The 24,521-nt window shown below is 51.2% G+C and overlaps 2 protein-coding genes across 9 annotated transcripts in view; one reads left to right on the forward strand and one right to left on the reverse strand.

Moving 5' to 3' along the window:
* FANCA (FA complementation group A) overlaps window positions 1-24,521 on the forward strand; it is an 84,334-nt gene that overhangs the window by 51,450 nt on the left and 8,363 nt on the right. For all 8 annotated transcript variants that reach the window (XM_064369949.1, XM_064369948.1, XM_064369950.1 and 5 more), the window contains exons 24-33: window positions 2,042-2,112; window positions 2,411-2,504; window positions 2,660-2,847; window positions 5,649-5,745; window positions 7,135-7,311; window positions 10,962-11,035; window positions 12,718-12,846; window positions 16,677-16,761; window positions 21,559-21,731; window positions 23,215-23,323. In XM_064369949.1, the coding sequence (XP_064226019.1) occupies window positions 2,042-2,112; window positions 2,411-2,504; window positions 2,660-2,847; window positions 5,649-5,745; window positions 7,135-7,311; window positions 10,962-11,035; window positions 12,718-12,846; window positions 16,677-16,761; window positions 21,559-21,731; window positions 23,215-23,323 (1,197 nt within the window). The remainder of the gene's footprint in view (window positions 1-2,041; window positions 2,113-2,410; window positions 2,505-2,659; window positions 2,848-5,648; window positions 5,746-7,134; window positions 7,312-10,961; window positions 11,036-12,717; window positions 12,847-16,676; window positions 16,762-21,558; window positions 21,732-23,214; window positions 23,324-24,521) is intronic.
* Window positions 204-728, reverse strand: LOC135271879 (large ribosomal subunit protein P1). Its single transcript, XM_064369917.1, has one exon. The coding sequence runs from the start codon at window positions 600-602 to the stop codon at window positions 258-260; it is 345 nt and encodes a 114-aa protein (XP_064225987.1). The 5' UTR covers window positions 603-728; the 3' UTR covers window positions 204-257.

The raw sequence follows: 24,521 nt of genomic DNA on the forward strand, positions 1-24,521 counted from the left end.
CAGGAGAGTGACTCATCTGACATGATGAGTAGGGGTCAAGCAAATCACATTCTTTTTTTTTTTTTTTTTTTTTTTTTTTCCAAACCATCACAAAAACTTTTTATTTGCCACTATTATAAGTCTGAACTTTAAACAGATTCTTGGACTGGTGGTTCATATCCATCAGCTCGTTCAACTTTAGCACCTGTCTCATCCCCAGTGGCTTTTTTTTTTTTTTTTAAAGTTCAGCTTTTTATTGAACACCTTATAAAAGAGGTTTAGTCAAAAAGACCAAAGCCCATATCATCATCAGACTCCTCGGATTCTTCTTTCTTTGCTTCCACTTTCTTCTCCTCAGCTGGAGCAGCAGTAGTGGAGGGGGCAGGACCTCCTGCTGGTGCAGCACCAGCTGCTGGAGCAGGCCCACCAGCCCCTACATTGCAGATGAGGCTCCCAATGTTGACGTTGGCCAGGGCCTTTGCAAACAAGCCAGGCCAAAAAGGTTCAACATTTACACCGGCTGCTTTAATGAGGGCATTGATCTTATCCTCCGTGACGGTCACCTCATCGTCGTGCAGAATGAGGGCCGAGTAGATGCAGGCGAGCTCGGAGACGGAGGCCATGGTGCGGGCAAGTGTGTGGCTAGCGCTGCCGGACGCGGTGCTAGTCGCCGGATGAAGTGAGGGCCTCACCCCAACGCGGCCTTAGCTTCCCCGGAAGGACCGAGCACCTTGGCGGCAGCTGAGGAAAGGGCGCAAATCACATTCTTACAATACAGGGGGCCACGTGGGTACAGCACAGGGGGCCCCTCCCTCTCAGGTAGCTGCTGCAAGGAGGGGAGGCACATACATCAGTATCTTTCTGTGCTCTTCTCAGAGAGAGCAAAGGCTTTCTGGATTCCTCTGTTCTAAGAATTTACAAGGGAGCATCGGGTGGGAAGGTGCAGCGTGAAAGTGGACAAGGATGGTGACCATCAGAGCACAGCACCACGGAGAGGGTTTAAGCCCCTGGATGTCTGCGGGCCGGCTGGCTAGTGTCAGACTTTCCTCGAGAGCCGGCAGAGCAGTTTTCTCTGAACTCCCCAGTGAAAGGGAAACTCCCCCTCACGGCCTGACGGGCTGGCGTTACCGCAAGGCCAGCCTGCTGAGTCACGGGCGCCTTCCAAGGTGCTGGCGCTACCACAAGGCATTTGCTCTCCTCCTGATCACTTCTCACAGTGGCCCTTCAGTTCCGAATTACATTTCTTTTGATTATTTCTATACTATAAGGCTAAAAGTGTTCCTACCCTGTAATACTAAAGCAAACGTTAGTAATAGTGATAACGCAATGAGATGAAGTATGTAATTATGTGATTGTATCTAATCTAATTGGTGTCGTTGCTGTAACCAAGTAATGAGCTATTTGTTATGCTGTAACTAAGCAGTCAGTAAATATATTCAGTATCATTGCTGTATTTACGTCATCAGATATTTATTATGCTGGGACAGATTGTGCCTTCAGTCTCCTGCCGTGGCACCTGGGCAACTTTCTTCCCACGGTTGCCTAGGCTGGAGTGCAGTGGCACGATCTCGGCTCGCTGCAGCCTCCACCTCCTGGGCTCAAGCAATTCTCCTGCCTCAGCCTCCTGGGTAGCTGGGATTACAGGCGTGTGCCACTACGCCTGGCTAACTTTTGCATTTTTAGTAGAGACAGGGTTTCACCATGTTGACCAGGCCTGTCTTGACGGCCTCTTTAGAATATGCAACGGAGACTTGTTTGTGGCCGCAGAACCTAAAATATTTTTCTGGCCCTTGACACACAAGGTTTGCCAGTCCTGCTCACTGCTGTAGAATTTTGTGATTGGCAGTTACGTGAGGGCACTTGGACTTTTACTTTCCCAGGATTGGGGAATGGGGGCCTTTGGTGCCAGTTTGCACTGTAGTGTGCTCTCCAGACACAAGCCTGTTTTGCAGTTCTGTTTGTGAAGCAGAATTGTGATGTCCATGGTGGAAGCACTGCCCGACTTTGTTCCTCCTGCTCCCATCCCCGGGACGCTGCACTCACGAGAACCATGTCTCCTCAGGCTGTGGACCTCCTGCTGACGTCTTTCTGTCAGAACCTGATGACAGCGTCCAGTGTGGCTCCTCCAGAGAGGTGAAGGCGCAGGTGTCTCCCGGGGGTGTGGGGCTGCTCTGGGTTCCCCTTCCTGCTGGGCCATGGCCACAGGCCAGGCAAGCATGAGCTCGGCTCCGCGGGAGCAAGCGGCCATGCTGAGTTTCGTCAAACAGGACACAGCCGAATTCAGGAAGCACCGTGGAAGATGGGTTGTCTTCCAGAAAGACCACTGCTTTGGCGAACAGCCTGGCTCTTGGGCCCGGTGCCTGGATTAGCCATTGGAGGGATGCGCTGGACTACATGCCCAGTGCTGATGGTTTCGTGGCTGTCTCTGCAGGCAGGGGCCCTGGGCCACCCTCTTCGTGAGGACCATGTGTGGACGCGTGCTCCCTGCGGTGCTCACCCGGCTCTGCCAGCTGCTCTGTCACCAGGTGAGCCCCTGCTTTACATGGGCCACCCTTGGGGGCTGCTCTGAGGGCCAGGCTGCTTCTTCCTGGCTTGTCTTCAGTGCCCTGGAAAATTCCAGCTGGGAAGAGGGCGACTGGGAAGAGGGCGGTCTGCTCTGCCACCCTCATTTTTATTGCAGGGCCCGAGCCTGAGTGCCCCGCATATTCTGGGCTTGGGTGCCCTGGCTGTGCACCTGGGTGAGTCCAGGTCTGTGCTCCCGGAGGTGGATGTGGGTCCTCCTGCTGCCACTGTGGGCCTTCCTGTGCCCGAGCTCTTCGAAAACCTCCTGACCTATAGGACCAGGGATTCCTTGCTCTTCTGCCTGAAGTGAGTTCTTCTTCCCAATTGCATCTTCTCTCCTCTCTCCAGAAAAGTGGCACATGCTTGTTTGATAAAATTAGAAGGGACAGACATGGGACATACTACCCAGAGATAACTTTTTAGCATTTTGGTATTTATCCTTCCAGAATTTTATCTGGCATGTGTTTATAATTTGCCTGCATTTGTTTCTTCGTTCATAAAAATGGGATCATACTATACTAAACTGCTAAAATTAATACTGCTGCTAAAATTAATAGTAGATAATAACTGTCCACATTGTGAGGCGTTCTTTGATGTCCTAGTGAGAGCTCTGTTTTGTCTTGGGGTTGTCTGGCCCTTGGTTGGATCAACTCCCTCTGGTCACCCCGTGGTGAGCAGGTCCCAGTGTTCCACACCTCGGACTGTTCCTCTAGGGCTCAGCAGATGAACAGGTCGCAGTGTGCACACCTCGGACTGTTTCTCTAGGGCTCAGCAGATGGTGAGCAGGTCCCGGTGTTCCACACCTCGGACTGTTCCTCTAGGGCTCAGCAGATGGTGAGCAGGTCCCAGTGTTCCACACCTCGGACTGTTCCTCTAGGGCTCAGCAGATGGTGAGCAGGTCCCAGTGTGAATACCTCGGACTGTTCCTCTAGGGCTCAGCAGATGGTGAGCAGGTCGCAGTGTGCACACCTCGGACTGTTTCTCTAGGGCTCGGCAGATGGGGGCCATGTGCTTAGGTGGAGAATGGTCTGCTCAGGGCCTCAGGACCTCACTTCAGGTGCCACGCATAGGCAGAGGCCAGGACAGAAGGCTGGGAGACTCCAGTGGGAATTCCTGGCTGGGGCTGGGCTTGTAGCTTCTGAGTCCTTGTGCAGAAGTAGCCCGGGTCAGGACAGAAGCCCTGTTGCAATACTGGAGATCCTGTGGGGGAAAGGGGCAGCTGGCATTATGACAGGGTCCGGACAACAGAGGACTAACAAGAGGCCCAAGAAATGTACATAGAGCTAGGAGAGGGAGTCAAATGGCAGCTATGTGGATCCCCCACCCTCAGACATGGGCCACGGGATGCAGGCCCTCAGCCCTCTGGGGGTATAGAGCCCCTCCCAGGCTCTTGGCCACAGCAGATAGTCCTCACTCACCCCAGGGCCCCCAAGACTGAGTGCTGGGTATTGGTGTGAGAGGCACCCAGCCGATGGAGAAATCAGGAGCTGGTGAGGAGGAAGGTGTCCAGGTGGCTTGGGGCAGACAGGGCCATCCCCTCTTAGGAACACAGAGATGCCTTATATGTATTCAAGCGAAGAAAGCAAAATACTGAACTCTGTATCAGATGCTACTTTTGGCATAAGAAAGGAGGGGAGAATGAAATACATATATTTGGTGGTTTTTGTTTTTTTGAGACAGAGTCTTGCTCTGTTGTCTAGGCTGGAGTACATTCGTGGCTCACTGCAACTTCTGTCTCCTGGGTTCAAGCAATTCTTATGCCTCACCTTCCTGAGTAGCTGAGACTACAGGTGCATGCCACCATGTCCAGCTAATTTATGTATTTTTAGTAGAGATGGGGTTTTGCCCTGTTGGTTAGGCTGCTCTTGAACTCCTAATCTCAAGTGATCTGCACACCTCGGCCTTCCAAAGTGTTAGGATTACAGGTGTGAGCCTCCATGTCTGGCTGAAATATGTATTTGTGAAACAGAAATACTAGAACTCTTAAGAAGGCCATGACAGGCCGGGTGCAGTGGCTCACGGCTGTAATGCCAGCACTTTGTGAGGCCGAAGTGGGTGACTTATGAGGTCAGGTGTTCAAGACCAGCCTGGCCAATATAGCGAAACCCTATCTCTACTAAAAATATAAAAATTAGCCAGGCATGGTGGCAGGCGCCTTTAATCCTAGCTACTCAAGAGGCTGAGGCAGGAGAATCACTGGAACGTGGGAGGCAGAGATTGCAGATCGTGCTGCTGCACTCCAGCCTGGGCAACAGTGCTAGACTCCGTTTAAAAACAAAAACAAAACACCATGACAGCAACTTCCTGCTGGGAGTGATCGCTCCGTCTCCTTGGCCTCATGGAATCTCATTTTTTTCACACGGGTATTGCTGTATGTACTTATATATGAATAAATGACACAAGGCCTCACTGTGTCACCCAGGCTGAAGTGCGCTATAGAGATCATGGCTCACTGTAGCCTTGATTCCCCAGGCTCAAGCGGTCTTCCTGGTAGCTGAGACTGCAGATGCATACCCCCACACCCAGCTACTGAGAGATAGGGTCTCACTGTGTTGCCCAAGCTGGTCTTGAACTTCTGGGGTCAAGTGACCCCCTGAGCTGTGATTATGCTACTGCACTCTAGCCTGGGCATCCACTTAAGGCCCTGTATCAAAGAAAGAGTAAACCAAGGACTGGGCCGGGCACAATGGATCACACCTATAATCCCAGCACTTTGAGAGGCTGAGGCAGGTAGATCACTTGAGGTCAGGAGTTTGAGACCAGCCTGGCCAACATGGTGAAACCCTGTCTCTACTAAAAAAAAGTACACGAATTAACTGGGCTTGGTGGCAGATGCCTGTAATCCCAGCTACCTGGGAGGCTAAGGCAGGAGAATTGCTTGAACCCAGGGGGCAGAGATTGCAGTAAGCCGAGGTAGTGCCACTGCACTCCAGCCTGGGTGACAGAGTGAGACTCAGTCTTCAAACAAACCAAAAAACCAAGAACGGCTGCTCCAGCCGTCCAGTTTAGAATGCACTACATTGAGTTTCGTGAAATTCAAAGTTACTTCTTCCTTCATCGCTGATTTTGTATGAAGTGCATTTATCTGTTATAATTTCCATTTTCAGGTTTTGTACAGCAGCAATTTCTTACTCTCTGTGCAAGTTTCCTTCCCAGTCACTTGGTGTTTTGTGCAGCTGCTTATCTTCAGGCCTTATTAAAAAGGTAGGTTCCCTTGTTTTCTGTTTTTTCATTCTGCTCTAAGTATCAGGTTTACGCAGCTTTCTGGCCGAAAGCCGAGGTCTGCTGCCACTTTGCGCCGATCTCAGGGGCAGCTCCGGAGCCAGGCTGTCGTGGCCACCGCTGCTGTCTGCTTGGGCAGCCTGCCTGCTGAGCACGGCCTTGTCCTCTGTTCTCTGAGTGTAAAGGGAAGTTGTAGGAAGACAGCTACAAGTCTGTAGTTACAAGGAAGTAGATGTTGGTGTTTATCAGATAAGTGAATTAAAAGATCAGTACTCATAGAAAGTATCTTTCCCAGTGAAGAAGAATTCTCATTTTTCTCATCTGCCAAGTGCTCCTTACGTTGATCAGGACAGAGGAATTTAAAGATGAGCATTGGAAACCCTGAATGTCAAAAGCAAGGGTGAAATTGCACTGCAAACTAGTGTTGTCCTTTTATAGGATTTTTATAAACGTATCGTTTATTAAATAGTGGTTTTCAGGCTGGATGCGGTAGCTCATGCCTGTACTCCCAGCATTTTGGGAGGCCAAGGCAGGTGGACCACGAGGTCCGGAATTTGAGACCAACCTGGCCAACATGGTGTAACCACGTCTCTACTAAAAATACAAAAATTAGCTAGGCGTGGTGGTGCATGTCTGTGGTACCAGCTACTAGGGAGGCTGAGCAGGAAAATTGCTTGAAGCCGGGAAGCAGAGGTTGCAGTGAGCCGAGATCGCGCCACAGAGTGAGTCTCCGCCTCAAAAAAAAAACAGCGGTTTTCAGCTGCAGGCTTCACAACATGAGAATCAACTGAGAAGCTTTTGAAACTACGGTACCTGGTGCCTTCCCAGATAAATTAATTCAGAATCTGAGGATCCAGGGTACACATATTTACAGTGATTTCCTATGAGGAGCTTTGTCTCAGGTGCCAAGTTTTTAAAGAAAACATGGAATTGGAGCTTAGGAGAGGCCAGCCGGTCCCCACCCACCGCAGCCCTTTGAGCAGTCGCGGGCTGGTTATGAACCTGACGGGCAGCCTTGTCTCCTCGGGTCAGAGATGGACGCAGTGACGCAGCACTGGTAGTCTGTTTCGCTTGTCCAATTAGCGTGCATTTTTGGTGGGAATGCTATCCCTGGCAGAGGCCTGGAGATTGGCGGTTTCACTGCTTCCAGACATTTATCCCAGGGAAGTAGGTAGGTGGCAGGAACGTCTGCACGCAGGCACAGCCACGACCACTGAGGGGCTCTGTGCCCTCCCAGGGGCTGGACTGAAGTTCCCTGAACGTGGGGTTGTGTGTGTGGCATGGATGTTGATGGTCTGTTAGCACCTGAGCATTTTCTTAGCCACTCACGGTGAAACTTGCCTAATGAAGAAACTGCTGGGTCTGTTTCAGTTTCAGTTCCTTGTGCTCAGATTATTCCCAGAGGCCCGACAGCCTCTTTCTCAGGAGGACGCAGCCAGCCTTTCCTGGAGACCCTTGTACCTGCCTTCTGCAGACTGGCAGAGAGCTGCCCTCTCTCTCTGGACACACAGAACCTTCCGAGAGCTGTTAAAGGAGGAAGATGTTCAGGTAGGTGACCCTTTCTTTTCCCTGCATGGTGCCATGTCCCAAGTCTAGGGTTTGTGTGTGCAGACTATCTTCTCTGAGGCAAGAACAGCAGCACTTAGGAGGTTTGATTGGAATCTTGACTGAGATTGTTGTGGCTTCACGTGCAGCTGTTAAGAAATAATAATGAGACGGCATGGTGCTCACACCTGTGATCCCAGCACTGGGGGAAGCCAAGGCGGGTAGATCACCTGAGGTCAGGAGTTCAAGACCAGCCTGGGAAACATGGTGAAACCCCATCTCTAAAAACAAAAATGCAAACATTAGCTGGGCGCAGTGGTGTGCACCTGTTATTCCAGCTACTCGGGGGGCCGAGGCAGGAGAATCGCTTGAGCCTGGGAGGTGGAGGTTGCAGTGAGCCAAGATTGCGCCATTGTACTCCAGCCTGGATATCAGAGTGAGACCCTGTCTTAAATAAATAAATAGGATAGATGGATATGCTGTCATACTTTCCCATTTTTTCTCAATAGAAACTTCTTTTTTATTCTTATTTATTTTTTGAGACACTGTCTCACTGTATCACCCAGTCTGGAGTACAGTGGTGCAGGCTTGGCTCACTGCAGCCTCAGCCTCCTGGGTGGCTAGGATTACAGGCACACACCACCATGCCTGGCTAATTTTTGTATTTTTAGTAGAGATGAGATTTCGCTGGTCTTGAACTCCTGATCTCCAGTGATCTGCACGCCTTGACCTCCCAAAGTTCTGGCATTACAGGCATGAGCCACCATGCCTGGGAACTTCTTCTTCTTTTTTTTTTAAATAGAGTCTCACTCTGTCGCCAGGCACCAGGCTGGAGTGCAATGGCACGATCTCGGCTCACTGCAACCTCTGCCTCCTGGGTTCAAGCGATTCTCCTGCCTCAGCCTCCTGAGTAGCTGGTACTACAGGTGGATGCCACCATGCCCAGTTAATTTTTGTATTTTTGGTAGAGACGGGGTTTCACCATGTTGGCCAGGATGGTCTCAATCTCTTGACTTCGTGATCTGCCTGCCTCGGCCTCCCAAAGTGCTGGGATTACAGATGTGAGCCACCACACCTGGCTGGGAAGTTCTTTTACACGTGTCTGCCAGGCTCTGTGGTGGCCACTCGGCATCTCTGGGCTTGCCCCTGTGTGTCTGATCAGTGGGAGCTGGTGCTGCTCTCACCAGGCTCTGTGGTGGCCACTCGGCATCTCTGGGCTTGCCCCTGTGTGTCTGATCAGTGGGAGCTGGTGCTGCTCTCACCAGCGTGCCTTGGTACTATTTATTTCCTAGGGTGCTTCCCTGGTTGCTTTGGTCTTTAGAAAAAGAACCCTCAAGATTATTGTACTACTTTTTTCCATGAATTTTATTGTTAACTATATTAGCTACACAAAAGTTAGATGCCCTGTTTTAGTGTAAGGAATGATGGGCAGGCACAGTGGAAAAGAAGAAGGATGAGGCAGTGAACAGCTCTGTACCCACCAACAGCTCAGAGGGAATTGTCCTGCCTTTGGGGCACTGGCAGCATCCCTCCCTTGGCTGTGCCACGTCAGTGGGTGTCCCTGTGCAGAGCACTGCAGCTCTGGCTTTTACCCAGATAGAGTGCGAGCTGGTCTGTGGGTGTCACTGCAGCTCTGGCCTTTACCCAGATAGAGTGCGAGCTGGTCTGTGGGTGTCCTGCGCAGAGCACTGCAGCTCTGGCCTTTACCCAGATAGAGTGCGAGCTGGTCTGTGGGTGTCCTGCGCAGAGCACTGCAGCTCTGGCCTTTACCCAGATGGAGTGCGAGCTGGTCTGTGGGTGTCCTGCGCAGAGCACTGCAGCTCTGGCCTTTACGCAGATGGAGTGCGAGCTGGTCTGTGGGTGTCCTGCGCAGAGCACTGCAGCTCTGGCCTTTACCCAGATGGAGTGCGAGCTGGTCTGTGGGTGTCCTGCGCAGAGCACTGCAGCTCTGGCCTTTACCCAGATGGAGTGCGAGCTGGTCTGTGGGTGTCCTGCGCAGAGCACTGCAGCTTTGGTCTCACCCAGATGGAGTGCGAGCTGGTCTGTGGGTGTCCTGCGCAGAGCACTGCAGCTTTGGTCTCACCAGATGGAGTGCGTGCTGGTCTGTGGGTGTCCTGCACAGAGCACTGCAGCTCTGGCCTTTACCCAGATGGAGTGCGAGCTGGTCTGTGGGTGTCCTGCGCAGAGCACTGCAGCTTTGGTCTCACCAGATGGAGTGCGTGCCGGTCTGTGGGTGTCCTGCACAGAGCACTGCAGCTCTGGCCTTTACCCAGATGGAGTGCGAGCTGGTCTGTGGGTGTCCTGCGCAGAGCACTGCAGCTCTGGCCTTTACCCAGATGGAGTGCGAGCTGGTCTGTGGGTGTCCTGCGCAGAGCACTGCAGCTCTGGCCTTTACCCAGATGGAGTGCGAGCTGGTCTGTGGGTGTCCTGCGCAGAGCACTGCAGCTCTGGCCTTTACCCAGATGGAGTGCGAGCTGGTCTGTGGGTGTCCTGCGCAGAGCACTGCAGCTCTGGCCTTTACCCAGATGGAGTGCGAGCTGGTCTGTGGGTGTCCTGCGCAGAGCACTGCAGCTCTGGCCTTTACCCAGATGGAGTGCGAGCTGGTCTGTGGGTGTCCTGCGCAGAGCACTGCAGCTCTGGCCTTTACCCAGATGGAGTGCGAGCTGGTCTGTGGGTGTCCTGCACAGAGCACTGCAGCTTTGGTCTCACCCAGATGGAGTGCGAGCTGGTCTGTGGGTGTCCTGCGCAGAGCACTGCAGCTCTGGCCTTTACCCAGATGGAGTGCGAGCTGGTCTGTGGGTGTCCTGCACAGAGCACTGCAGCTCTGGCCTTTACCCCGATGGAGTGCGAGCCGGTCTGTGGGTGTCCTGCACAGAGCACTGCAGCTCTGGCCTTTACCCAGATGGAGTGCGAGCTGGTCTGTGCAGGAGGATTGCTAGAGTCCACGAGGTGGAGCCTGCAGCAGGCTATGATTGCACCACTGCACACATTCCAGCCTGGGCTGCAGACCCTGTTTCCAAAAATAAATAAAGATATGCTACCATGAATAGGCCTCTGTTTTTGTTAGGTTCTTTCTTGGGGTGTTGTTGTTGTTGTTGTTGTAGATCGGTCTCGCTCTCTCACTGACTGCAGCCTTGATCTCCTGGGCTCAAGCAGTCCTCTTGCCTCCGCCTCCCGAGTGGCTGGGACCACGTGTACAAGCCACCATGCCTGGTTGATGTTTAAATCTTTTGTAGAGGTGAGGTCTTGCCATGTCGCCTAGGCTGGTGTCAAACTCATAGGCTCAAGCAATTTGCTGGCCTCAGCCTCCCAAAGTGCGGGATTACAAGCATGAGCCACTGTGCCCTGGTAATTTTTAAATTTTTTGTAGAGATGGGGTGTTACTATGTTGCCCATACTAAAATGGCCCTTTTATGCTTGGGAAAAAAGGATTACAGTGCTAACATCTTTGTGCCAGTGAATGCTGTAAGAATAGAAGTAATTCCTGACAGAACTTAGGTTTCTTTCCTGTGGGACTCTTCCAGCTGCAATCTCATTATAACACAGGGACATGGATGGCTGCTCATGAGATGAAATGACAGACTGTTTAAGCCTAGCGTGTGCGTCGTGTGTTCTGTCCTGCTTATTGTATTGAATTGTTCCCTTTCTCTTAGATGACTTACCGAGACTGGCTGCACCTGGAACTGGAAATTCGACCTGAAGTTGATGCTCTTTCAGATACAGAACGGTAAAGGTTTAAAAGAGCTACCCTAGTTGGGCGTGGTGGCTCACGCCTATAATCCCAGCACTTTGGGAGATGTATTCCTGGGATTGTCTTTCTTAATTACTTAAATGATACCTAGATACCCCGTTCTGGGCAAGTTTCAGACAGTGTAGATAAAGCACACACCCGCCGGGCGTAATCCTGGCATTTTGGGAGGCCGAGGCAGGTGGATCACGAGGTCAAGAGATCAAGACCATCCTGGTCAACATGGTGAAACCCCGTCTCTACTAAAAATACAAAAAATTAGCTGGGCATGGTGGTGCGTGCCTGTAATCCCAGCTACTCAGGAGGCTGAGGCAGGAGAATTGCCTGAACCCAGGAGGCGGAGGTTGCGGTGAGCCGAGATAGCGCCATTGCACTCCAGCCTGGGTAACAAATGAAACTCCGTCTCAAAAAAAAAAAAAAAAAGCACACACCCCTAGCACTCCCATTTTCCTGGGCATGGCTCTTTCTGTATGAATGGATTACAGTATTGGTGGTTCTGTGCATTGCAAATTTGTTTGTTTGTTTGAGACAGGGTCTCCCTCTGTTGCCCAGGCTGGAGTGCAATGGTGCGATCACGACTCACTGCAGCCCCCCTCCCCAGAGCTCAAGTGATCCTCCTGCCTCAGCTTCCTGAGTAGCAGGGACCACAGGTGGGCACCACTATGCCCAGCTGATTTTTTATTTTTTGTAGGGATGGGGTCTCCCTATGTTGCTCAGGCTAATCTCAAACTTGGGCTCTAGTGATCCTCTCACCTTGGCCTCCCACACTGCTGGGATTACAGGTGTAGCCGACGCAGTTTTGAGTGAGTGTGTCTTGAGCCCTTTCCTGTCCATATGCACAGAGCCCACAGTCAGGACGCAGGTTGCTTCACCATCCCCTGCTGGTGGGCTGTGAGGAGCCCTTTCCTGTCCATATGCACAGAGCCCACAGTCAGGATGCAGGTTGCTTCACCATCCCCTGCTGGTGGGCTGTGAGGAGCCCTTTGCTGTCCATATGCGCAGAGCCCACAGTCAGGACACAGGTTGCTTCACCATCCCCTGCTGGTGGGCTGTGAGGAGCCCTTTCCTGTCCATATGCGCAGAGCCCACAGTCAGGACACAGGTTGCTTCACCATCCCCTGCTGGTGGGCTGTGAGGAGCCCTTTCCTGTCCATATGCACAGAGCCCACAGTCAGGACGCAGGTTGCTTCACCATCCCCTGCTGGTGCGGGCTGTGAGGAGCCCTTTCCTGTCTGTATGCGCAGAGCCCACAGTCAGGACACAGGTTGCTTCACCGTCCCCTGCTGGTGGGCTGTGAGGAGCTCAGGTGTGTCCTCAGGCAACTTTCTAGCCTACATTTGTGTGGTTGGCCATTCTGTTCACCAAGGTCATCAGCTATGTGGTCAGCAGATAACCATTGGGATGATATCCTGAGTGGGCTTTGATCAGTAGAAGAGAGGGGTCATAGAAGTCACTCCTGAGACTAGGCCTTTCCCACAGCCTGCAGCACCTCAACCTGCAGACGGTGAGGTCGAATCTCACTGAGGAGGTCCTGAGCCACCAGTCTTCATTCAGCTGTCATTCGGGCTGTGTGTTCCTTACTGTGGGCCTACTTCCTGGGTATGGGTAACCTCTGGCCACGAAGCATTTCTCAGAAGTGATGTCAGTGTTTGCTGTTCCAGACAGGACTTCCACCAGTGGGCGATCCATGAGCACTTTCTCCCTGAGGCCTCTGCCTCAGGGGGCTGTGACGGAGACCTGGAGACTGCGTGTACCATTCTTGTCAACGCGCTGATGGATTTCCACCAAAGGTTGGCAGTGTACACAGAATTAGTCTGGGTTTTCTAGAGGGACAGAACTCATAGGATATCTACAAAGGGGAGTTTCTGGCTGTCCTGGCAGCTGATTAGATGGTGCCCACCCAGATGAAGGGTGGGTCTGCCTTTCCCAGCCCACTGACTCAAATGTTCATCTCCATCAGCAGCACCCTCACAGACACACCAAGGATCAGTACTTTGCATCCTTCAGTCCAATCAAGTTGACACTCAGTATTAACCATCACACACACCGATGAGGCCTCACTTTTTTTTTTTTTTTTTGAGACGGAGTTTTGCTTTTGTTACCCAGGCTGGAGTGCAATGGCGCCATCTCGGCTCATCGCAACCTCCAACTCCTGGGTTCAGGCAATTCTCCTGCCTCAGCCTCCTGAGTAGCTGGGATTACAGGCACGCACCACCGTGCCCAGCTAATTTTTTGTATTTTTAGTAGAGACGGGGTTTCACCGTGTTGACCAGGATGGTCTCGATCTCTTGACCTCGCGATCCACCCGCCTCGGCCTCCCAAAGTGCTGGGATTACAGGCCTGAGCCACCGCGCCCGGCCTGAGGCCGTACTTTTAATCACGGTAGTTCTAAGACTGCATTTTTATCTCATTCCAGTTTTATTATGCAGAGTACACTTGAGCGTATCACACAGCAAATTTAAGTCTGTAGAAAATAAAAGCAAGCTTTCCAAATCGGTAGCTTCTTTATGGGTATACACTTGTCAAGAGCAACAACTTTGGGCTGGGCGCGGTGGCTCACACCTGTAATCTAGCGCTTTGGGAGGCTGAAGTGGGTGGATCAGCTGAGGTCAGGAGTTCGAGACCAGCCTGGCCAACATGGTGAAACCCCGTCTACTAAAAATACAAAAATTAACCGGGCATGGTGGTGGGTGCCTGTAGTCCTAGCTACTTGGGAGGCTGAGGCAGGAGAAGTACTTGAACCCAGAAGACGGAGGTTGCCGTGAGCTGAGATCGTGCCACTGCACTCCAGCCTGGGCATCAGAGCGAGACTCTGTCTCAAAAAAGAAAAAGAAAGAGCAACAACTTTGTCTTTCTTCCGTCACCTGGTGTTGAAGATCAGTAAGTGTGAAGCATGGCACAGATGGTCCAGCAGGTATTGGGCATCACGGCATCTCACCGTCTGAGTGGAACGCTTAGGACACAGCAGTTTCTGAGGCATTCCATGTGGGCCAGAAGGATGGGCGGCGTGCACCTGGGTCCGTCCCGCCTTTGTCCCACTGGGCTCCTGCCTGCAGCGCTGCAGGGATAGCAAGTGTGTGTGTGTACCTTCCTGCCATGTCCCCTGCCTGAGGCAACCATCAATCCATCTTGGTTCATGGATTTGCCTGTTTTGGATATTTACTATTAACAGAATCATGTAGTATGTGGCCCTTAGTGTCTGGTTTCTTTTGCTGAGGAGGAAGCAGAATGTGTTTGAGGCTCACGTGTGCCATAGCCCTTATCAGCACACATTCCTGATGGCCGATGGATGCTCACGGCAGGTGTGGAGGCTAACGCCCCTCCATCGTGGGTGCTAGTGAGCCACGGTGACTTCTTGTTAACCCTACTCCAAGAATGCCGCCTGAGGTTTCCCATATGTCTGCTGTTACCTTAAATCCCACTCTTAGGTCAAAACAGCCTTGAGGCCGGGCACGGTAGCTCATGCCTGTAATCTCAGCACTGGGAGGCTGAGGCAGGTGGGCTCGAGACCACCTGATGAAGCCCTGTCTCGACAAAAAAATACAAAAAAAATATTAGCCAGGCATGGTGGTGTGTGCTTGTGGTCCCTTGTGGTCCCAGCTGTTTGGGAGGCCGAAGTGGGAGGATTGCTTGAGCTTGGGAGACATAAGTTGCAGTGAGTTGTGATAACACTCCATCGTGAGTGACAGTGAGACCGCATCTCAGAACAAAAAAACAAATCTTCCACCATAAATCCAGCGGTTAGAGTCACAGAGATTTCTTGCCTTTCCCTGAGGGGCTGACTTCAGGAGTCCTACATAGTCCTTCCCTGTGGTATAGAAGCCCCGCCTGCGGGTAACAGTGGAGGGATGCAGCATCTCCTCAGCATCTAGGCTGCTGGAGACATGGCTTCTGTCTGTAAGTCTTCAAATGTTTTTGTCTGAGAAACTGGATTTTTCAGCCTCATTCTTCAGCCTCCCGGCTTGGCTTCCTCAGCCTTTAATGGGTAGGTTTGCAGAGACCTGGTTACTGTGGAACAGAAGGATCGGCCACATTTTGTTTATCCATTCACTTTTTTTTTTGAGACAGTCTGTCTTTTATTTATTTATTTATTTATTTTATTTAGAGGAAGAGTTATTGGTCTCCCAGGCTGGAGTGCAGTGGTGAGGTCTCAACCCACCACCGTAGCCTCGACCTTCTGGGCTCAAGTGATCTTCCTGCTTTAGCCCCTCAAGTAGCTGGGACTACAGACACCTCACGCCTGGCTAATTTTTGTATTTTTATTTATTATTTGTGTATTTATTTGAGACAAGAGTCTCACTGTCTCCCAGGCTGGAGTGCAGTGGCGCCATCTCACCTTACTGCAACCTCCACCTCTCAGTCAGGTTCAAGCAATTCTCCTGCTTTAGCCTCCCGAGTAGCTGGGATTACAGGCACCCACTACCATGCCAAGCTAATTTTTTGTGTTTTCAATAGAGATGGGCTTTTACTGTTTTAGCCAGGATCGTCTTGGACTCCTGACCTTGTGATCTGCCCACCTTGGCCTCCCAAAGTGCTGGGATTACAGGCCTGAGCCACTATGCCTGGCCTAATTTTTGTATTTTTAGTAGAGATGGGATTTCACTGTGTTGGCCAGACTGGTCTTGAACTCATGATCTCAAGTGACCCTCCTGCCTCGTCCTCCCCAAGTGGTGAGACTCTGTGCCGGACCTGACTCTTTGATAATAGCCATCCTAGTGGGTAAAGGCTGTTTCATTGTGGTTTTTGCACTTCCCTGATTCCCTGATGTATAATGATTTTGAGCTTTTTTTTTTTTTTTTTTCTATACGGACCCTCACGTTGTCACCCGGGCTGGAGTGTAATGAGGTGATTTTAGCTCACTGCAACAACCCTAAGCCTCCCGGGTTCAAACCATTCTCCTGCCTTGGCCTCCCAGTGTGCTGCAATTATAGGTATGGGCCACTGTGCCTGGCCTGATTTTTGTATTTTTAGTAGAGGGGGTTTCACCATGTTGGCCAGGCTGGTCTTCAACTTCTGATCTCAGGTGACTTGCCCGCCTTGGCCTCCCAAAGTGCTGGGATTACAGGCGTGAGCCACCATGCCCTGCCCCAGGCAGTACTGAGTAGAAACAGCAACACTTCTCTGAGTGTAGAGAGGACATCCTTGTTGCCCCTGATCTTAGGAGTAAAGCTTTCAGTCTTTCCTCATTAAATTTGATGTTAGCTGTGGGTTTTTCATAAATGCCAGGTACCAGATTGAGAAGATTCCCTTCTGTTCCTAGTTTATTGACTGTTTTCATCACAAAAGAATGTTCAGTTTTGTCAAGTGCTTTTTCTGCATCCATTCCGACAATCTTATGCTTTTGCTTTGTATTTTATTGATAACTGCATTATATTAGTTTTGAGATGTTAAGCTAACCTTGCATTCTTGGGATAAACCCTCTTGGCCGGGGCACATAATTTCTGTATTTCCAGGATTGGGGTTGCTAGTATTGGGTCGCGGTTTTTGTCGTTTATTGCCTAATGTGAGGGCCACACTGTCAGACAAGCACAGGCATCACCCAACTCTGGAGGCAGGGGGAGAACTGGGAACTTCACTATCAGGCAATACTAAGGAGGGTTTTATTGTATTTTCATTTCAGCTCAAGGAGTTACGTCCGCTCAGAGAATTCTGATTGGGTCCTTGGTGGCCACACAGGAAATCAGGATATTATTTCCAGATTGCAGGTGAGTTAGAGGATGCCAGAACTCAGTGCGCCAGTCCGTTTAAGCTGTGTCCTATTAAGATATTAATTGGCTGGGCGCGGTGGCTCAAGCCGGTAATCCCAGCACTTTGGGAGGCCAAGGCGGGCGGATCACCAGGTCAAGAGATCGAGACCATCCTGGCCAACATGGTGAAACCCCGTCTCTACTAAATATACAAAAAATTAGCTGGGCGTGGTGGCATGCGCCTGTAGTCCCAGCTACTGGGAAGGCTGAGGCAGGAGAATTCCTTGAACCCTGGAGGCGGAGGTTGCAGTGAGCCGAGATTGTGCCACTGCACTCCAGCCTGGCGCCTGGTGACAGAGCAAGACTCTGTCCCCCCCCCAAAAAAAAGAAAAAAGATATTAATTATAGGCTGGGCGTGGTGGCTCACTCTTGTAATACCAGCACTTTGGGAGGCTAAGGTGGGTGGATTCCTGTGGTCAGGAATTCAAGACCAGCCTGACCAATGTGGTGAAACCCCGTCTCTGCTAAAAATACAAAAATTATCTGGGTGTGGTGATGCACACGTGTAATCCCAGCTACTTCGGAGGCTGAGGCAGGAGAAGTGCTTGAACTTGGGAGGCGGAGGTAGCAGAGAGCTGAGATCACACCATGGTACTTCAGACTGGGCAACAAGAGCGAATCTCCGTCTCAAAAAAAAAAAAGATATTTATTATATATTTCTTTAATGGTTCCTAACCCAAACAAGCATAATGAAAACTCAGGCCATTCACACAGTGGCTGAGATCTAGAGTGATAGCATGCTGTGTGAATTTACTTCACAGGCAAACGTCACAAAAATGTAAAAACAACCTGTGATGCCGTAACCGTCTCCAAGAGAAGGTCGACTGGGCACGGTTTGGGAGGCTGAGGCGGGCAGATCACGGGGTCAGGCGGTCGAGACCATCCTAGCCAAGATGGGCAAACTCTGTCTCTATTAAAATACAAAACATTACCCTGGCCTGTAGTCCGCTACTCGGGAGGCTGAGGCAGGAGAATTGCTTGAAGCCAGGCGGCAGAGGTTGCAGTGAGCCGAGTCACACCACTGCACTCCAGCTTGGTGACAGAGGGAGACTGTCTCAAAAAAAAAAAAAAAGGACGGCAACTTCAGTGATAAAGTTATTGTTGTTCTACTTTTTAACCTTTTTTTTTTTTTTTTTTTTTTTTGAGACAGTCTCACTTTGTAGCCCAGGCTGGAGTACAGTAGTGAGATCTTGACTTACTGCAATCTCCGCCTCTCAGGTCCTGGTTCAAGTACTTCTCCTGCCTCGGCCTCCAGAGTAGCTGGGATTATAGGCACCTCCCAGCATGCCCAGCTAATTTTTGTATTTTTAGTAGAGACAGGGTTTTACCATGTTGGCCAGGCTGGTCTTGAACTCCTGACGACGTGAGCCACCGTGTGTGGCCTCTCTGGTTTTTGTTTTTGTTTTTTTTTTTTTGAGGTGGAGTCTGGCTTTGTTGCCCAGGCTAGAGTGCTATGGCACAATCTTGGCTCACTGCAACCTCTGCCTCCCAAGTTTAAGTGTTTCTCCTGTCTCAGCCTCCTGAGTAGCTGGGATTACAGGCGTCCACCAGCATGCTTGGCTAATTTTTGGGTTTTTAGTAGAGACAGGGTTTCACCATGTTGGCCAGGCTGGTCTCGAACTCCTGACCTCAGGTGATCTGCGTGCCTCAGTCTCTCAAAGTGTTGGTATTATAGGCGTGAGCTGTCACACCCAGCCATGCTTTACTCTTGAAAGCGACATTAACAAGCCTTCACACAGCAGAGGTCAGAGAGCCTGTGGAGCTGGAAGGTTGGGGACTCTTGTTTCATATGATGATTGGGCACCTGCAGAGGCTGCTGGATTTTATGTCCAAGGCGAAAGCTCAAGCAGAACACAGCAGAGTGTCCTCTCCTTAAAGGCAAAGTGCCCTTTTGGTCCACGTTTCTGTCACACCCAGAACTTCCCAGTGAGCTCTGGGGTTCTTCAGGAGCAGTGTGCAGAGTGAGGCCTCTGTTCTGCCTCCATGTCCACTGCCTGCACCTGACCCTGCGCCTTTGGAAGGGCGTTTGCAGGCCTATTTTACGTGATGATATGTGTCTGGTGCATGTTTCCTGGTGGTTTTTTGGTGCTACTCCTAAAAGCCTGAATTTACAAAACGTGGGAAAGGAAGGAGATACCATGAAGCGCGTGATTTTGCATACTGGGAAAATTTACTTACAAATTAGAAAAACGTCCCACAGAAGAGGAGACCCAAGACCCCAGATCTCATCTTGACCTTTGCTGTTGTTGTCTGTCGTTAGAACTGTCCAAGGTAGAGTGAATGGGGAGTGCAGACAGTGTGGGCATCCCCCTGGGTGTCACAGGAGACAGGCTATGAAGGGACGTGGGTACTCAGGTGTTCTGTGTCTGCATCTGGATCTCTACAGGTAGACAGCACGTACCTGTGTGTCAGTCAGCAGGTGTTTACTGGTACTGGCCACCCGTGTGTCTTCTGTGCCAGGTCCCTTTCTGTTCCTATTCTAGCACTGGGGCCTCCCAACTCCTTAGCCAGATGCCTTCCCCAGACCCACCTGGCTCCTCCTCAGTGAGGCCATCTGATTATTATTCTTAATCATTGTTATTCTTATTGAGACAGTGTCTTACTTTGTCACCCAGACTAGAGTACAGTGGTGCGATCCTAGCTCATTGCAGCCTTGACTTCCTGGGCTCAAGCAATGCTCATACCGTGCGTTGCCCAGGCTTGTCTCGAACTCCTGGGCCCAAGTGAACCACCCATCTCCGTCTTCCAAATTGCTGATTACAGGTGTGAGCCACTGCACCTGACCTTTATTCTTCTTCAAAACATACAGCCTTTCCCATACCACTACCTGTCGCTCGGTGCTTCCCCTCATGGGCAAGGGCCCAGTCACGATGTTCTCTCTGCCTGGCCTGCAGAAGCGGGATGCCATGTTCACTGCTGCATCCTCCCACCTGAAGGAGGGCAGGGCAAGATTTCTCTTGAGTACGGAGGAGCTATGAAAGTCTCTTCCCCAGTCAGCTCAGACCTCAAACCTCACACAGAGGTGTAAAAGCCACAGTGGCCCAGCCTCGGGCAAATGCCACCTCGATGGAGCTCCCTGGATGTTCTCAGGAGCAGCCCCATGTTCTTGGGGCAGAAATGGCATCTGCTGATGGATGCGTTGGCAGAGTGCTCAGCCTCTTTCCTCCATAGCCCCCATGCTGGGCTAGAACCCGAGGATGCGGATGAGCTGGGAGTGGGGAAGGTGCAGTGCAGCCAGCCCTGCAGTGTGGGGTGGTGCTTTTTGTGGGACTTGGTTCTCCAGACTGGGCTGTGAAAGTGAGGAAAGCATTTCCTGTCATCAGAAACATTTAAAAGAACAGGATGCAAGCTCTTAGGAAGGTCCACAATGGAAATTGATGTCATTTCATCAGACTGGGCACCCTTTGGCATTTAGAAAGTTATATTCATTTTCTTTAGAAATGTCTATGTCATAAAAAACACACTGAAAATGTTCCAGAATTAGGGAGGCTTATGAGCTGTGCTGGCAGAGTGTGTGCGGGACAGTGACCTGGACCCTCAGGGAACCCCCGCCGTCTCGCAGTTAGCCGGGCAAACAGCTGTGGCCACCATGATGGGGTCCTCAAGCAATGAGGGAAGAAGCAGCGTGTGGAAGTGCCCACAATTGTGTTCAGGATCGGGGCCCTGTGTGTGTGATTCACCTCACACTGTCCAGACACAAATCACACACGTGCACACACCTGTCTATAGGGAGAGCAGATGCGTGGGGACAGAATGGGTGACATCGGTCATAATGGCTCACAGCTGTAATTGCAGCACTTTGTGAGACCCAGGTGGGCAGATTAATTGAGGTCAGCGGCTCGAGACCAACTTGGCCAACATGGTGAAATTCCATCTCTACTAAAAATTCAAAAACTACTTGGGCGTGGTGGTGTGTACCTACAGTCCCAGCTCCCAGCTGCTGAGGAGGCTGAGGGAGGAGAATCAACTGAGCTTGAGAGGACAAGGCTGCAGTGAGCCGAGACTGCACTGCTGCACTCCAGCCTGGGCAACCAGAGTGAGATGCTGTCTCAAAAAGAAAAAAAGAGACTTGTGAGGCAGAAATGATGTATGGGGCAGAATGTTAGCCAGAGGTGAATCTGGGTGGAGGGCACATGGGAGTCCTTGCGATGTTCTGTGTTTGAGAGTCTTGCTCTGTTGCCCAGGCTGGAGTGCAGTGGCACGATCTCGGCTCACTGCAGCCTCCGCCTTCTGGGTTCGAGTGATTCTCCTGCCTCCGCCTTCCTGTAGCTGGGATTACAGGTGTGTGCCACCACCACGCCCGGCCATTTTTGTATTTTTAGTAGAGATGGGGTTTTACCATGTTGGCCAGACTGGTCTTGAAATCCTGACCTCAAATGATCGGGCTGTCTCAGTGGATCTCAGCCTCCGAAATTGCTGGGATTACAGGTGTGAGCCACCACACCCGGCCTTTTTTTTTTTAATTTTATTTTTTATTGATAAGCCACTGGGTTTAACCTTGTTACTCTAGTAGTACTAGAGCTCCTGCCCTCAAGGGATCCACCTGCCTCAGCCTCCCAAAGCACTGGCATTGCTGCAGGTGCAACAGCACCTGGACTGCCCTGTTCTATCTTTGCAATTTCAAAATGATTACCAGTTGAAAAAGCTGGCCCTGGCCCCTGTGGAGACCTCTCCCCGATGCCCTGTCTCAGCATCCCTTACTGGCCGTCAGTGAGCCTGGAGTCCTTCCTGTGCCAGCATCTTGCTCTTTTCCAGGAGATGGCAGCTGACCTGGAGCTGCAGCAAGACCCCTCGGTGCCCCCTGGCCACTCCTCTTCCCAGGGGCACTTCCTCTATGGGATTTTCCACAGACGGCTCCAGGCTCTGATCAGCGGGCGGGGCGTGGCTGCCAGCCTTCAGAGACAGAGGGAGCTTCTCATGTACAAAAGGTAAGATCTGCCAGCACCTCGGCAGGGCAGCATCTCCTGATGGTCCTGGAGTTTGTTTGTAATGCGTTTGTTTGTGTGTCCCCACCCCAAGTCTGTCTGTCTCCGAGGCACTTGCCACAAAGAGGAGGATCCAGCTGGTTGAAAGTACTTTGGATTAAAACCTCCCAGCTGGGCAAGGTGGCTCACAACTGTAATCCTAGCACTTTGGAAGGTCGTGTGTGGATCACCTGAGGTCAGGAGTTCGAGACCAGTCTGACCAACATGGTGAAACTCCATCTTTACTAGAAATGCAAAAATTAGCTGGGCGTGGTGGTGGGTACCTGTAATCCCAGCTACTTGGGAGGCTGAGGCAGGAGAATTGCTTGAACCTTGGAGGCAGAGGTTGCAGTGAGCCGAGTTCATGCCATTTCACTCCAGCCTGGGTGACAGAGTGAGATGGTCTCAAAAAAAAAAAAAAAAGCTACTTCATTTACTGGGCATGGTGGCTCATGCCTGTAATCCCAGTACTTTGGGAGGCCACGGCAGGCGGATCACGAGTTCAAGACCAGCCTGGCCAACCTGGTAAAATGCTGTTTATACTCAAAATAAAAAAATTAGCCAGGCATGGGCAGGCGCAATGCCTCACGCCTGTAATCCCAGCATTTTGGGAGGCTGAGGTGGGCAGATCACCTGAGGCTGGGAGTTTGAAACCAGCCTTAGCAACATGGAGAAACCCTGTCTCTACTGAAAATACAAAATTAGCCTAGCTAGCATGCTTGTAATCCTAGCTATTCAGTAGGAGAATGGCTTGAACCCGGGAGGGGGAGGTTGTGGTAAGCCGAGATCACACCACTGCACTCCAGCCTGGGTAATAGAGCGAGACTCCCTCTCAAAAAAAAAAAAAATTAGCCGGGCGTGGTGGCACATGCCTGTAGTCCGAACTACCTGGGAGGCTGAGGCAGGAGAATCACCTGAACCTGGGAGGTAGAGGTTGTAGTGAGCCGAGATCGCACCACTGCTCTCCAGCCTAGATGACAGAGCGAGACTCTGTTTCAAAAAAGCAAGTACGTAAGTAAAGCCTTTCTGCTCAGATTCACAAATCCTCCTGGAGGGACACAGCAGAAGGAGCTCTTGTCAAAGTAAGGAAAAGTTGAGAAATGTTCACCGCAGCTGTATTTATAATAAAATGAAGTCATTAAATTTTACAGTTACAGGGAATTGCTTCATGACACAGACTGGTGCAGCTTCCACTTGGTTATTATGTAACTGTTAAAAGTTGGGGTTTTTTGATAACACATTTTGAGTGTGGTAGGCAAAGCATGATACAGGCGAGCGGGGCTCCGAGTGCAGGCATTGGGTGGGACAGAGAGACACAGGCCCAGGCTCCGGTTCTAGCAGTGGCACTGGGTCTCAGGGTGGTGGTTGCTGGTCTGAGAGTCCGAGCCCTTGGGAAGGAGCAGAGTGTGTGCTGTGTGTCGCCAGCAGTATGGCCCCTTCCTTCCAGAATCCTCCTCCGCCTGCCTTCATCTGTCCTCTGCGGCAGCAGCTTCCAGGCCCACCAGCCCATCACCGCCAGATGCGAGCAGTTCTTCCACTTGGTCAACTCGGAGATGGTAGGTGCTGCGTGTCGCGTCGGCCTGTCTGGTCAGTGCCTGTGTGCTGACCGCGGCTCCTGCAGCCTCCGTGGCTGTCTCGAGCGTGGATTCACTCAGGAAAGGGTTCAGAGTCACATAGGGAACAACGTCTGGAACGCTGTGTGAGTGTGGAGTGCCGTGTGAGGGAGGCCCTGACCCACAGCCAGGACGCACATCACAGCGGCTGGCACATCAGACCAGCTAAAGGCTTCCCTCTCCTGTTTGAACTCCTTCACTTTCCCTCAAGTTTTAATGACTCTGACGTGTGGAATCGTACAGACCATTTTGTGTGCCACACACCTCCATGCATTTATTTCCAACCTCAACATGCTTCATGTGTGAAAAAGCCTGTGGTGATCTGACTTCTGCTGTTACCTGCGGCAGCCCAGTTACCTTTCATTTTAGACGCTGCCCAGTGTGAGTTGCAGGGTGATCTTAACCAGCAGGCCAGTGCAGTGGCTCATGCCTGTAATCGCAGCACTTTAGGAGGCTGATGTGGGCGGATCACTTTAGTCGAGGAGTTCGAGACCAGTCTGGGCAACATGGCAAAACCCTGTTTCTAAAAAATATACTAAAATTAACTGGGCATGGTGGTGTATGCCTGTAGTCCCACCTACTTGGGAGGCTAAGTCAGGAGGATTAATTGAGCCCAGGAGGTTGAGGTTGCTCGGAACCAAGACCCCACCACTGATCTTCAGCCTGGGCGACAGAGGGAGACTGTCTCAAAAAAAAAAAAAAAAAAAAAAGAAGCGGAACTTGCTGGGGGGATGGGTCAGTGTCAGAGACCCGGCTGGGAAGATACCAGCCCCTCGCGTGCCATAGAGAGCAGCTTCTGCTCCTGAGGCCTTTTTCTTGTTTTTGAAGATGCACAAATGTGACAGATGGAATTGAGGTTCCACGCCAGCCATGTAGCACATTTTTTTTTTCTTTTTTGATATGGAGTCTTGCTCTGTCACCCAGGTTGGAGTGCAGTGGTGCGATCTCGGCTTACTGCAACCTCCGCCTCCTGGGTTCAAGTGATTCTCCTGCTCAGCCTCCTGAGTAGCTGAGATCACAGGCATGCGCCACCACACCCAGCTAATTTTTGTATTTTTAGTAGAGATGGGGTTTCACCATGTTGGTCAGGCTGGTCTCGAACTCCTGACCTCATGATCCACCCATCTCAGCCTCCCAAAGT

This window comes from Aotus nancymaae, unplaced genomic scaffold, assembly GCF_030222135.1.
Source record: "Aotus nancymaae isolate 86718 unplaced genomic scaffold, 86718_ANA_hifiasm-v0.15.2.pri h1tg000095l, whole genome shotgun sequence".
NCBI lineage: Eukaryota > Metazoa > Chordata > Mammalia > Primates > Aotidae > Aotus > Aotus nancymaae.

Coding starts and splice junctions, on each gene's coding strand:
- LOC135271879 (XM_064369917.1), bottom strand. CDS start 602: ATGGCCTCCGTCTCCGAGCTCGCCTGCATCTACTCGGCCCTCATTCTG.